The following is a 15360-nucleotide window of genomic DNA, read 5'->3' on the forward strand; positions in this document are numbered from 1 at the left end:
TACATGCCTTCTGCACTTCCTATCAGCTCATTCTTTCTCTGATACTGTGTAAAGTCTACCTAGACTTCTGTTCTCTCTTATATCAAGCTTGACCTCCCTCACTCTTTCTCCCTAGTTATTCCCATGCCTTTTCCTCTCTCTCGCTCCCTCTTTCCCTGGTTGCCCATGACAACCATTGCATCCCTGCCTTCTTCCCTCATTTCCATGGCAACCGTAATGGGGCTTGGTTGCTATAGTAACATACTGTCCCGATTCCACCATCAAGGTCAGGGAGAAGTATTGAGCGGTAAGAGCCCGCTGGCCCAGGTAGACAGGACAGACACAAGCATATAACAAGACACATACACAAAACACATGAAAGGACTTATACAAACTCCAAATGCAGTTACATGCATACAAACACACACATTCTGAAAACATAAAAGATTTTCAGAGTAGAAATAGATGTTTGAATTCGATCTTGCTTTATATACAATTGCTAAAACCAATCATGAATATAATTATTTCCAAGGTACTGATTGTTCCTGTTCATGAAGGCAATCTCCTAAATTTCCAGGAGCAAATAACAAAACCATCACTGGGGTGACGAGCATAATTTCAGTCCCTTATCAGGCAATGTAACCAGTGTGGTTAGAAACCAATAAAAGTGGTTCTAAAAAAATTACATGGCAACATTTAGCTGACACTTGTAATCTGAACACTTTTTATAACTCTCTGTTTCGATCTCTATCTCTCTTTGTCTCTGCCTCTGTCTGACTTTCTCCCTCTCTTTCACCTGAAGTTATTTTAGTGTTATTATCTTTCCAGACATGCTGCCTACCTCACGTGATCGTCCTGTTGCTTGTCAAAGCCTGGAGCAAGGAAAAGGTGGATTTGGAGGCGAAACTCCCTTTCTGGCCTCCAGTGAAAATAAGCTAAAATCTATCCTCTCACGTGCCACACCAAGAGTAGCATTCGATCACCATCCATGCCCTGGTACTGGTACTGGTACTGCCCCTGGCTCCCTGAGCAGAGGTGTGATCCCCAGGCTGTGGCACACAGAACCTGATTTGAGTGACGTTGTGGCAAGCAGCGGGCTCTCAGGAGGATGGGAACTCTTGTATGGTGATGCACGCCTGGGGCAGGAGCAGTGAGGAGGCTCTGATGTATCGGCGTGAGCATGGGGGAGCAGGGCAGGCTTTAGTCAGACAGCAGAGAGATGAAACTTGATATCTGTCTCTTTGCTGCTGGGCGTGCAACTGAGTCTGATAGCCAGATATGCAGGTAGTTAATTTACAGAGACGGAGTGTGAGACTGGATCATTTCTGTTACTCTGCAGACCTGGGTCACTATTATTGACCCCCACCCAGTACTTCTATCCCCCTATCTCATTCCAACATTGCTTTCTCTCTCTCTCTCATTCTCTCTCTCTCTGCCTCTCTGTACTTTGTGTGCCACGTTGATTCGTCTCTTGACTGCTGTAGCTTAAATGCTGGTCCTAATGCAGTCTTCTCCTCTCCTCTCGTCTTGTCTCCTCTCGTCTCGTCTCCTCTCCTCTCCGCTCGTCTCCTCTCCTCTCGTCTTGTCTCCTCTCCTCTCCGCTCATCTCCTCTCCGCTCGTCTCCTCTCCTCTCCTCTCGTCTCATCTCCTCTCCTCTCCGCTCGTCTCCTCTCCTCTCGTCTCGTCTCCTCTCCTCTCCGCTCGTCTCTCCTCTCCTCTCGTCTCCTCTTGTCTCCTTCATTCTCCAGGCTCTGGCCCTCCTGCTGATCAGACTGTGGTGATTGAGGAGTTCCGATTCCTCTCTCAGAAGCTCTTTATCTCTGTATCAGTCTTTGCTGGATTGGGCATCTTACTGGGGATTGTGTGCCTCACTTTCAATATTTACAACAGCAATGTCAGGTGTGTCGATACTGTGTGCGAGTGTATGTGTGTGTGCACGCGAGTGTCTGTGTGTGTGTGTGTGGGGGGGGGGTTATATTTGAGGGTTTCATCTGTTCTACTTAACAGCTGCATTAGCAGTCCTTTTCCCATGTGTATGCATTAGATGGGCAATGACATGTGCATAGAATATGTTTCCAGTAGACATGTCAAGAGCCAAGTAAGTGTGGCTAATATATTCAGAATATCAAGACCATGTAATGCTTATCAAGTATCTGCAATGCTTGTGATAAGCACATTCCAATCACTGTGTGTGTGTGTGTGTGTGTGTGTGTGCCTGAGTGTTAGTGGGAAAAACTGATATGCTTTGATTGTAATTCTGCCCTTCATACTCAATCATTCCTGAATGACAGAGCTAATGACAAAAACTAAAATAACTGCTTGTGTGGGTGTGTGTGTGTGTGTGTGTGTGTGTGTTTTAAAGGGAGTTTTGTATTTAAAATATTGTCTCAGCGACACATACACAGCAATTAACATTCTGAGCAGTCAGTGATGTGTGTGTGTGTGTGTGTGGGAGCATCTGTTCAGTCCTGTTAAAATTCACATACAGTTTGTGTTAAGCTCACGACATAGCAGGGGTACATGGGAGATGTAGGCTTACATTTGCTGTGGCTTGTAAATGCCCCCATATTTTTCAGGTACATTCAGAACTCGCAGCCTTATCTGAACAACATGACAGCAGTGGGCTGCATGATGGCTCTTGCTGCAGTGTTTCCTCTGGGCATTGACGGGCTGCATGTTCCTAGGTCTCGGTTTCCTGTTGTCTGCCAGGTAAGTGCTTTGGCATTCTGGGAAATGGAGTCTCTCCATGGATTGTTAAAACACATGTTTGTTTTGTGCAAAGCAGTTTAAGATTAAGATATTGGCTTTGCGACATGTCAAGCAATCAAAAAAGGTATGCATTGTAATCTTCCTGCAGATGTATAGCTCATAGTGCTTTCTATATATGTATAAAACAGAAATCATAATCCTGCATCAGCTCAAACACACAAAAATGTAAAATGACAAGATGCATGTAAAACAGTAAGAATATTAAAATACTGTAATAGGAGTGGTGAGAGAGGAGAGGAAAAGGAATGAGGAACTCACCCCCCGTGTGATTCCTGCTGTAGTTCCGTCTGTGGCTACTGGGTCTCGGTTTCAGTCTGGCCTATGGCAGCATGTTCACCAAGATCTGGTGGGTCCACACCGTCTTCACCAAGAAGGACGAGAAGAAAGACAAGCGAAAGGTAAAGGGAGCTAGGCGCGTGCACGTGTGCGCGCGTTCGTGCGCGTGTGCGCGTTCATGCGCGTGTGTGTGTGCGCGTTCGTGCGCGTGTGTGTGCGTGCGTGTGTGTGTGCGTGTGTGTGTGTGCGTGCGCGCGTGTGTGTGTGCGCGTTCGTGCGTGTGTGTGTGTGTGCGTGCGCGTGTGTGTGTGTGCGCGTTCGTGCGTGTGTGTGTGCATGCGTGCGCGCGCGCGTGTGTGCGTGTGTGTGTGTGCGCGTTCGTGCGCGTGTGTGTGTGCGTGCGTGTGTGTGTGCGCGTTCGTGCGCGTGTGTGTGTGCGTGCGTGTGTGTGTGCGCGTGTGTGTGTGTGTGTGTGCGTGCGCGTGTGTGTGTGCGCGTTCGTGCACGTGTGTGTGTGCGTGCGTGTGTGTGTGCGTGTATGCGTGTGTGTGCGTGCGCGTGCGCGTGTGTGCGCGTTCGTGCGCGTGTGTGTGCGTGCGTGCGTGCGTGTGTATTTCACTAAAGTCTCTCCTGCAGCCCTGTTACACTTAAAGTCTTTCTTTTGAACTAGTTCTGACTGTATCACTGAAATGAATTTGTTGTAGTGAGATTGCTGTTCACCATATGGAAGTATATGATTGTACTATATACCCTCTCTCCATCTTCTCTGGCCACGCTGGCTTTGCTCTCGTCTTTTTTCCCCTGAACTCACGAAAATGGCTCTCCTGCTTGCTCTTTCTCTCTCATCCTCGCCTGCCTTTGACTTCAGTTCTCATCTCTCTGACTGACCTCTGAGAAATGGGTCTCTGCTTGTCCTCGAAGAAGTCTAAATGGCCCATTTATCGCATCGACTGTACTCCACGACCCCTTCACCCTACTCCAGCAGAGAAGACCGCTCCCTGCGCAAGCCGTTACCGACACAACCACTCTTCAGTTTGACACAGTGGGCAAATGCATGTGCACCTTCACAAAAATCCCTGCATGACAGAAAAAGAAGAGATAAAACAGGGGGAGAGAGAGGCTGCGAGAAAGAGGGAGAGACAGGGGAAAGATATTTTCAGGCATGAGGAGATAATACCCATTACTGAATATTTATGAGCAGACACCAAATGTGGGGCCTATCTTTATGGAGGATTAGACTACAGAGAGCTGTGTCGGACCTGATCGAGTTCACTTTGAGACCCTTAATGCCTGCACTGCCTGGACGCCAGCACATGCTTTGTCTGTACATAGACAAAAAAACCCTCCTACCACTGCACCACTCAAAGATGGAGGGCCTGACATGCAAGAGGGGACAGAGCTGTCAGCAGTGTCATTTGCAGTGGTGTTTTGATCATCGTGCAATGTACAATGCTCTAACTCAAACAAACAAACGTGCACATTTTGCGTCATCTGTGGAGGTTTGAGAGCAACACCAGGAACATGAAAAGGAAGCGTTTGAGCAGGAAAAAAAAAGTATGTTTGGTAGAATAAGAAATTATTTGGGACAAAAGCATTTTATTTATAGTGCTGACTGTGTAAGGCACATGTATTGTAATGTGCGGGTCCAATAAAACTGTAGGTAGACTGTTCCCGTGTTCAGGTTGTATGATTTCTAATTCCACACGTCTTTATAACCAGTCACACAGAAATGGAAAGGTCGGCCATGGTCTTCGTTCCCGCTCCAGAAACAGTGAGGGCTTCGGGAAAATGAAGAATGGCCGTGATCATCTTATCCGCAGAGAGCACAAAGCAGGAGCGGTTACAGAGGTCTCTTGGGCTTGTCACAGGCGCTGGTCTCTGTCATTACAAACAGTCTGCAAGACAAAAACAACAACAAAGATCTGGCATCAAGTGGGCGTTAGAGTAATGCCTTCAATTGAAATCCGACACAGGCACTCCTATAAGGTCTGGGCCATGGACACTGCAACCAGATTGTACTTGCTTGCTGATAATGGCCATCCTGTTTTCTTTGCGAGTTCTCGGTGCTTTTTCACGTTTTATGGGCTCATAAATCCGTACCCAGGCCCTCCTGGCCGTGTGCAGCGTTCCTGCCTGTGAGAAAAGGTGACTGTGTCGGTCCTCCTCTATCCCAGCAGCACCTGGATCCCTGGAAGCTGTACGCTACAGTCGGGGTGCTGCTCACGATCGACATCATGTCTCTGATGATCTGGCAAATTGTGGATCCACTGCACATCACTGTGGAGGTACGGCCACGTCCATCCCCCCTACTGTGGAATCATCTTAGAAGTACATTTGATTGCAGGCCTGATTTTGGCGGCAGTGAAATTGGGTTGCTGCTGGGTTTATATTTGTCATTTTTGGCGTTAAGTGCAGCCTTGCTATCTCTCTTGCACACATTGTCCCTCTCTTGCTATATCTCTCTCGCACACACACTTTCTCTCTCTCAGTCTTTCTCTCGCTCCCCTTTCCCCATCTCACCATCTCGCTTCCCTCTGTAGCTTTTCTCCCTTATCGGACTCTTTTGTTTTCCTGAGCAGAAGTTCACTAGGGAGGTGCCGAAAGGAGATCTGGATGTGCTGATTGAACCCTTGCTTGAGCACTGCAGCTCGGAGAAGATGAACACATGGCTAGGTGAGGCCTGATCTCTGTGGGGGTTGCTGTAATACCGCTAGCCTACGTGCTCATGTGTTCAATGCGCTCAATTTGATTCGCCTGTGTATGCCAGTACTTTTAACTCAGCAGCTAATCCCCAAGGGCAGGTCGGTATGATTAGTGAACTTCTACTCCCCGGGACTTCACTTCGCATAAGTATTTAAGTAATTAAACCAATTAATTACAACCATAATGGAACAAATTAAACCAGCCCTGGTTCCTTGGTTAGGAATCGTCATTAAAATGCACCTGCTAAGCTTATTTGTAGCAGTGTCCTTGAGATGAGGTGTTTGCTGGCCTGAATTACCCTGTCACGCACTGTGAGACTTCGACGTGCTGCTCCGAGGCAGTGATGCCTCTGCATTTATGAATACGCTTAACATGCTGCCTCCACTTCACAGGCATTTAATTCCATGTAGGAGTTTGACCTCTAGGTTGAGTGTTTGCAAATGTTTGTAAATGTTTTCGGGCCAGTCCTTGGCACAGAGGACACGTAGATTTGTGATGTATGTTTTGATCGTTTTCCAGACCCCCAGAAAGATGGTGAATGAATCAACAGCTGCTATCACACTCGCGGCCATGTTTTGACTCGTCTCTATGTCCTAGGGGTGGTATACGGCTACAAGGGGCTACTGCTGCTTATGGGCATCTTCCTGGCATATGAGACTAAATCTGTGTCCACGGAGAAGATAAATGACCACCGTGCTGTGGGAATGGCCATCTACAATGTCTCCGTGAGTTTGCCTGCCTCACTCTGTCTGTCCGCATAGATGGGTTACTGGATGTACCTATGCTTCTGTCACTCAGACAGTTACATTCGCAGCATTTAGTAGACACTCTTGTGTCCGTCTACTCGGAAAATGTTTCCTCACGTGAGTGCAGCTGCACTTGAGTATAATGATACCATCAAACTGAAGACCTGTCACAGACCAGGAGACTCACGAGCATTTTATGAGACGTCACATTTTCTCCCTCTTAATTGCCCAGCTGTGGGTGATGGCCTCTAGTTCTGTCAACACTGGAGAGATTAAAATTCCAGCTCATCTATGTTCTCCATGAACATTTGTACTCACATGGACGTGTTCTGGATCACACTGCAGTTTTAGGGGGTGGAGGTTTCTCTTTTGAGACACAGAGCTTACAGCATCAGAGTCTGATCTGTCATCACTGCCTGGGCTGAGGAAGAGAGAACTTCTCCCTTCATTTTCCAAAAATCACACGTCATGATCTCCCCTCAGCCCTGCTGCTTTTTCTCTCAAGCTCCACACTTCCTCTTCTTCATTCCTGTTGGAGATCTGTGATTCAGGCACATCTCGTGCACAGATTTCAGTGCAATTTTTTCCACTCAGCAATCTTCAGAGAAGACATACATATCTTGTCTGCTTTTGTCCCTGGATTACATTTGCTTGTGATTTTCTTCCTGTCTATAAGATGTTAAAGTGCTTCTGGTTACCCTTTTGAAATAAATAAGGTGTCCATGTAGTGTGTTCCCATCTAGCAGATTCTGATGCATTTGTCCACATTCTGAGTTATTTCACATTTTGTCTTCTAGTCAAGAAATGAACAATTTAAACTAGTCAACTACAGCCATATCCTGGTTCTGGGATCAAACCCATCATCTTTTGAGTCATAGTTACTTTCCCGTGCAACTACCTCAAGCGTCAGTAGTCAGTAACAGAGTGGGTCGACACATGTGGGCTTAATCAGATATTTCATCTTTCGATTCAAAGGTGTCAGCAATCTGCATTTGGCAGACACTCATATCCAGAGCAACCTTTATATTCATCAGTACATGTTCTCTCTGGGACTTGAACCCATGCTCTTGGTGTTACTAGGAGCATGCTCTACTTCGTCATGACTGTAATTTTCTTATGTTCTTCCCCACCTCAGGTCCATCATTCATTATGAATTAAGCCAGTTTGACCTGATGTTGAGAGGGATAGCTGTATATCAGTATGGAAAAGAATTTGCATTCTTGTGTTGTCTTTGATCAGAGCTCATTGCTTGATTGTTCACCTTCACCTCTTTCTGTTGACTGACACTCCACTGCAGCCTGCCGGGTATTACCAGTTCTTTTTTGAAATTTAAATAAGATGAATGATAAAAATGTACCTGTTCCACCAGTGACTAAGCAGAGGGTGATAAGATTAATTAAAGATTAATTCAAGTTGGATCTATTACATTTTTAAGGCTTATCTGGCCCTGGAAATATCCTGAGGTTTCTAAAAGTGCGTGAGATAGAGTAGATCATAGCTGGTTCTGGTTAAGTGGTGTTTAAACCCTTTTAGGCTGCTGTGCTGGAGCTATGTGGGAGTGAGAAGTGCTCACACAGGCACAGTGATGAGATTTACATCCCGATTAAGCACCGGGCTTTGATGCGGAGGAAGCTGGACGCATTCTGTTGCAGTAGCCTGGGTTGATTTAGAGATGACACCTGGAGCCGTATTCTGTGTCCAAGTAACTAATGCCGCAGTCCCGAAAACATCACCTCCCGTTGATGTCAGAGGCTGTTTTTCCTCCTTTTTGTCAGACCTGAGTGAGTCTTTGTTTGGTATTGAGAGTGACGGCTGACTGTGGGTCAGCATTTATTGATTCATGCCTCTCTCGTTCTCTCTTTTCTTTTGTTCCTCACTCTCTCTCTCTCTCGCCCTCTCGCTTCTCACTCCCAGGTGTTGTGCATGATCACCGCTCCTGTCACCATGATCCTGTCTTCTAAGCAGGATGCTTCTTTTGCCTTCGCTTCGCTGGCCATCGTCTTCTCCGTGTACATCACACTGGTCGTGCTGTTCGTCCCAAAGGTGAAGCACATTTGTTAGCTCAAATGAAATCTCCCCTTGTTGCCGTCGATTCTGTCTGTTAACTGCAGGGTTCACGCAGGTTTTGATAGCCAGACCTAAAAATGGGTGGAGCATATTATGTCAGGTGCATTATGTCAATCCTGTCGATGAAACATCTTTGTCAAGCAGTGTGATTTCAAAGCACTTGTTTTACATGGGATTTCAGTAAGCCCACCCTCAAATACCAAAGGAAAAAGTGTGGCGTTTGGTGTGGCAATGTGTATCACTGTCCGACTGTGGTGTTTGGTATGTCTTTATTGTTGTCTTATCCTGGTGTATCTGTGTCATGATCTGATCCCTGAACAGTTTAGAAATGCATATGGTCTGATCTAAGTGTCTGCGCATCTGTATCAGTGCGTGGTGTGTCTGTGTGGTGCATCTGTGTCACTGTCTGACTCTGGTGTTTGGTTTGTCTGTGCGGTGCATCTGTATCATCGTCTGACCCTGGTGTCTGGCGTGTCTGTGCTTGGTGTCTGTAGCATGATCTGACCTTGGCATCCGGTGTGTATGTGTTGTACATCTGTATCACTGTCTGACCCCAGTGTCTGGTGTGTTTGTGCGGTAGCTAAGTGGTTAAGGTACTTGACTTGCAATCGGAAGGTTGCTGGTACACCCACACCATCCTTGCTGTTTGGACTCACTGCTTACATCCTTCCTCCCCTCCACCACCACCCCATCCGTCAGCCACTTTCTTTTGCGCTACACTCAGGTAACCTGGAGAATCTCACAGTCTGGTGCAGGTAAACGGGTCTCGGTTATTTGGATGGATGTGGTGCCTCAGTGGTTAAGGTACCTGACTTGTAGTTGGAAGGTTGCTAGTTCAAGCCCCACCAACAACAGGCTGCTACTGTCGGCCCCCTTAACCCTCAATTGCTCAAGTTGTACTCAGTCATAATTGTAAGTCGCTTCGGATAAAAGTGTCAGTTAAATGTAAAATGATATGTCTGGTGTGTCGGTGTGGTGTGCCACTGTCTGACCCTGGTGTGATCCTGCAGATGCGCAGGCTGATCACCCGTGGCGAGTGGCAGTCTGACCAGCAGGAGACCATGAAGACAGGCTCCTCCACCAACAATAACGATGAGGAGAAGTCCCGCCAGCTAGAGCGGGAGAACAAGGAGCTGCAGAAGATTATCCAAGAGGTCTGACCACACACACACACACATATATATATATACATGCACGGATGCCTACAGTTGTTTGTTTTAAACATTCTCCGTGTGGCGTTGCGTTGAGGCTTAGCGTAAGTGGCTGAGTTAGTCTCTGTTGTTTTTCTCTCTCCAACAGAAAGAGGAGCGCGTGTCAGAGCTGAGGAGCCAGCTCTCAGAGCGGCAGGCATTGCGTTCCCGGAGACCGCCGTCTTCCACCACCCTCAATCACAGCTCCCCGCCACTCTCCACTCCACACACGGACCCCAAGTCTCTCCTCCCACCACCTGGCTACCCCCTCCCCACCTCCGACAGCCACTCTCTCCCTCCCTCCTTCTCCAACTCCTCCAACCTTTACCAGCCCGACAGCAAGATCAACCGCAGCAACTGCCACACCAGGCGGCTGCAACTCCTCTACAAATGAGCGCCCCCTAGAGGGAGGAGAAGGGATGGCTGCATGAAGAAACAACCTGAAGCAGATACATTTCTCTTCCTTCTGCCCAGCCCTTTGTGCTGGTTTCTTTGTTCATTTTCATTCTGAGCCACGTGGGCTGTGGGTGACGTACAGGCAGGATTTGCTGACCAGAATGTCAAAGGAGCCTTCTGGTGCTCATAGTCATGTGACTCATTATGTCATGTGACACGTCTTTTACACAAAAGTCGCATTTGCTGTGTTATCTACCAATTTGTGGGTATGACAAAATTGTCCTTTTTTTGTGGCTGTCTGACAAGAGTGGCTTGCAGAAGTGCAGGTGTAAATGGGTGGTTTGGATAGACTATGAAAATGTCTCTTATCTGAGATAAGAGTAGATTTTACACAGTTTTATGTCTGTAATGTATCTTAACTCTGATATTTTCATGAAAGACTCTTGAGTTTCTAGGCTGAAGTACACGAACACATTCAACATGTTTTTGTATGTATAAGATAAAACTACTTTTGCGCAGGGGTGATGGGGTATTATTGACACTTTTTCTTTTGGTCATTATCCTATTCTGTGTATAATATTTCCCAATCCAGCCCTAAAGCTGAGTCCCATTGCCAGTTAACATGTTGCAGGGAAATTACACCCATTTTGCAGTCGTGACATCAGTCTCATCCCCCACACTACCACTACTGCATCAGTAACCCATGCAAGGGTGGGTTTACTGGGTTGCTTTGTTTACCACATTAAAAGGAGTTTATTTCTGGCTTTTTCAGATTCCAGCAGGCCTCTCTGAGTTCAGAGACAGTGGGTTGTTCAGGAGATTCCATTCAGCTTCTCTACGCAGACACCTCGTAGGCTCTCTTGCAATTCTGTAATGGATTCTTTATCTTGTTTGGTTTGATTAATAATCCATGATCATTGAGCTCCTTGGTTGTGCACAGGCTGATAGTGTGTGTAGTAGTATGTGCAGTAATGTGTGCGTGCGAGTGTGCGTGCGTGTGAGTGCGTGCGTGCGAGTGTGCGTGTGTGTGAGTGCGTGCGTGTGAGTGCGTGCGTGTGAGTGCGTGCATGCATGTGTGTGTGTGTGTGTGTGGAGGTTGGTGAGACTCTGACCTTGGGTGAGTGGTGTGGTTTGTCTTCTTATGTTTTATGGTGTGTTTATTCAGTGTTCCTTGAAGCAGGGTGTTCAAATAATGTTGCCATGATGTCCACTCAATAGAGCGATTCTGTAAGAGGGACATGAAACATGAAATGGCATCTTAAACAGTGCAAATCTTGCTGTTGTTGAAAAAAACAGCACGCTCAGAAGTGACGTGCATCAGTTTGCCTGCAGACACTTCCCTCAGTTGAATGCAGAAGCATGTGATTGACCTGGCAGATTTTACAATGTTATGTGTTTCAGAGCCTGCTGTTAGATGCAAGTGTGTGATTGATTCTTTTAATTTTATTTTATTTTTATTTTTTTTCGGTAGTGGTGTCAGGGAGAGAGTAGGGCGACTTCATTTCTATTCTCTCCACAGCTGAAAACTTTACATTTAATCTTCCAGCTGCTGTAATCTAGTTAGCTTCTTAATGACACCTGCATATAGGTATATTGGTACAGTCCAGTTTGGGGAGTCAGGCTCTGTGCAATGCAATGTTACAAAGCTCTTATCTGTAGACCGTCTTACTTAGTGGAGGAAGGGGTGGGATGAAAATAAAACAAGATGCTAATTCTTTCAAGGGTATTTGTCACATAGGCTTGTTTAGTCTTCCCTGCTTGCCAGATTACAGTGGTATATCAGGATATGGTGCATATACAACAAAGTCAACACCCCCTACCTGCTTCCTTCAGGGGTGTTCTGTTTCTTCTCAGTTTAATCCTTATGTGTGGTTTCGCTGTGGCTTTTGGTAGGAAAGACCCAGTGCTAAGGTACTTTTTGCAAAATTTCTGAGAATCATAAAAAGGAGCTGTTACCTGCTCTGGTTTGTTTGATACACTCAGTTTTTGTGAGTGTTATGCCTTTCTTGTGTATGGGTGTCCATGTGTGTGTTTGCTTGTGCGTGTGTGTGGGTGTGTGTGTGTGTGTGTGTGTGTTTGCTTGTGCGTGTGTGTGTGTGTGCATCCCTTTGACTCACTTTTGACGCACAGTTGGTTCCTCTGTTCAGTATGACTGTCAGTTTTTCAACTGACACACACTCTTATAGATGGATCCAACATTCGGTTAAATCAGTACCAAGAGCTTGTCACTTACATTGACTCTTGATGGTCTGTTTACACAGATGCTTGTAAGAAAGGGACAGAAGCAGGGCTGTTGTATTTGAGGGTCTCAATCTTGGTTTGAGACTGCAGAATTTCTGGAATCTTGTCAAAGCACAAGCCACCCATATCTTTCCATTTCATTTCATTTGTCTGCCTTGTACAACCAGAAAGATGACAGTGTTGATCAGTCAAACAATATGCACAAATATTACACATGTAAATTCTAAATGTACATGGTAAATGTATTCTCTTGCACATGATATAAAGTATATATAAAAAATCGTATTGCCATGTGGTATTTAAAGTATATTTATATTTGCCATTATAGAAATTCTGTGAGAGATGTGACAGATTCTGTAAGATGCCACAGGAATGGTATCTATAGATAAATAAATGGTATCTATATATAAATAAAAACAATAGTTTTTTTAAATATGGTGTACAAATGGTTAATTTTCAAAAGTCTTTTGAAGTTTTTTCCTTAAATCATCTACAATGCACACTACCAGCCAAAGATATAGAAGCTTATGCAATTTATGTCATTTGCTTTTTCTAATCTATTTAAGCACTCTAGAAAATCTATTTAAGCACTCTAGAAAAGAGATGTGCTAGGTTGTTGTTATTGAACAATTGTTTATTGTACAATTATTGAGCTACCTGTGTAAAAAACTATATGAGTCTCAGGATATCAGGAACAAAAATGAACTGATAAGACCTGTCATATCATAGCCAAGGCAGTGTTAGCTTGAGCCTTTCATATTTAGTCCCTGATTCACATATCTGTTTAATTCTATCATCCTGAGCTGTTTCTCTGTTTATCAATATATTCCTATGCATATCTTAAGCATTTTAGGGAGTGTTATATGCCAAGTGTAGATTTTTCTCAAGGACATTTATGTTCAAACATGCAGTAATAGCTGTTTGCCTTTGGAAGTTTATTTGCACACTCTATGTTTAAAACAATTTGCACCAACATTAGTTACACTTCACTTGACCTAATGAAGTCAAAGAATTTAATCATGGTCATACTCATACATAAAGTAAGCTTAACTGAGACCCTGTAATGTATGCTAGACTATTTAAACCAAATATTGGTTAATGCTTTGACTAACAGTAGCAATATAACGCCTCTGGCTAACTAGAAGTTTGACGTTTTCAAAACATCCCCTCTTCCCATGTTTTCACACTTTTAACGTCCTAGTTCCCCTGGCCTCATGCCACAGTTTTTAATGTGGTTTCTAAGGTGTTTGGTGGGAGTGGAACTCTAAGGTTCCATAACAATATCCCTCTGACTGGTGGGCAGTACAGGCGGGAGTTTCCCCCTTTCACAGAAGTGCCACTCCTCCGGTGTGCAAATGGAAATGTCAGCTGAAAAAACTTGCAAATGAATGCAAAGTGAGATCAAAGTAAGACCCTTGCTTTTGCAATGTAACCCTTAGAAGTTTGCCGAAGTGTGAAAACATCAATGAGACATTACTGAGTCACCTGTCATTTCCTTTATTTTTTATGGTCATTGTCATCTGTCATCATGACATTTATCTTTGCATAATTACAAGAAATAATAGTAAACCACATGGATAATGACAGACGTTCAATATTAACCAGTTAAGGGAATGTTTATCTGAAGCATTTCATTTATAGAAAATCCTTAAACAAAACTGATGCTTTAACTATAAAATATGTGGTCAGATTTTTTTTGCTATCTCTGAAGATTCCTTCATAGATGTTTACATTGAGTCAATTAGCAGCTAGAACTGAAGCAAACATACACTGGCAGCAATCTGCTGTCACAAAGACCTTGTCAATTAGCTGTATGTATAATTAATTGACATGGGAAGCATAGCACTAGAAAATAAAGGCTCCTGCAAATCTGTGTTATATATATATATATATATATATATATATATATATATAACATACATGAACATTAATATTATAAAGCATTAATGTACATTAACAATAGAATAAAAGGTAACATGATTTTTGTGAATATTATATAAAATGGTTAGAAAACCTTAGGTTTGATTTTAAAACATAGGTTAGATTCCAAACCTCTCCTCAAGACTTTACTGGCAGAATTTCAAAAGACTATATATGTGCATTTAAAATAATATAGAACAAATAAATAAAATAATAAAATAAGAAAATATAATTGAAAATTAACATTAACAACCTCATAGGTATCGAGAAGGACAGTATGTTGTATTCTGCCCCAGTTTAGCAGTGCCCGCAAAAAGCAAAAAGCTCTGTGAGCAAGATAATGACTTTAAACGCACTGACATACAAAAAAACCCTACAAGTGTCCACATAACTGAAGTTGGGTGCTATCGCTTGGACAGGGGAAAAGCAGGCTAAGTCAAAGTGTATAAACAGTACATTTATATTATACACACACACACACACGCACACACACACACACACACACACACACACACACACACACACACACACACACACACACACACACACACACACACTGTGCTTTCTGTTATTTTTCTCATTAAGCTTTCTTGCCTCATTTACAGCATTGCTGCCATAGCAACAACTGGCAATGCAAGCAGATATGTCATTAACACAATGTCCATTAGCATTAAAATATTAAAATGCCTTGTAATATACTGATGGTTAAACTGTGTCATACAAAATTATCAGAAAGATTTCTCCAGTATACAGAATATTCTGTATCTTGTAAGATACAGTAGACAACTCCAGTGTGAGGAGGATTGTGTGAGGACAACTGGTCCCTTTGGGCTCATTATTTTGGGCTTTATATATATAAATTTACTAATTTTTAATTGCTGTATGTATGTACACACACACACACACACACAAACAAACACACACACACACACATACATATATATATATATATATATATATATATATATATATATATATATATATATATATATATATATATATATAAAACAGAATTTTTTTTTTCTCTGTTATATTTTTAAATATATATATATATATATATCACACTATGTTT

The 15360-nt window shown here is 43.8% G+C and overlaps 1 protein-coding gene across 8 annotated transcripts in view; it reads left to right on the forward strand.

Annotated features, from left to right (window-relative positions):
- Positions 1-12801, forward strand: part of gabbr1b (gamma-aminobutyric acid (GABA) B receptor, 1b) — a 69265-nt gene extending 56464 nt beyond the window's left edge. For 3 of the 8 annotated variants that reach the window (XM_081703615.1, XM_081703640.1, XM_027019743.3), the window contains 9 exons: positions 1729-1879; positions 2557-2689; positions 3031-3147; positions 5200-5310; positions 5605-5698; positions 6326-6453; positions 8389-8517; positions 9552-9695; positions 9841-12801. In XM_081703615.1, the coding sequence (XP_081559741.1) occupies positions 1729-1879; positions 2557-2689; positions 3031-3147; positions 5200-5310; positions 5605-5698; positions 6326-6453; positions 8389-8517; positions 9552-9695; positions 9841-10125 (1292 nt within the window). In that variant the 3' untranslated portion in view covers positions 10126-12801. The remainder of the gene's footprint in view (positions 1-1728; positions 1880-2556; positions 2690-3030; positions 3148-5199; positions 5311-5604; positions 5699-6325; positions 6454-8388; positions 8518-9551; positions 9696-9840) is intronic. The other 5 variants (XM_081703620.1, XM_081703625.1, XM_081703627.1 and 2 more) reach the window with 5 other exon arrangements.
- Positions 12802-15360: the final 2559 nt, after the last annotated feature.

The sequence above is a fragment of the Electrophorus electricus genome, chromosome 2, assembly GCF_041902795.1.
Source record: "Electrophorus electricus isolate QZ-2024a chromosome 2, ASM4190279v1, whole genome shotgun sequence".
In the NCBI taxonomy this organism is placed as follows: Eukaryota; Metazoa; Chordata; class Actinopteri; order Gymnotiformes; family Gymnotidae; genus Electrophorus; species Electrophorus electricus.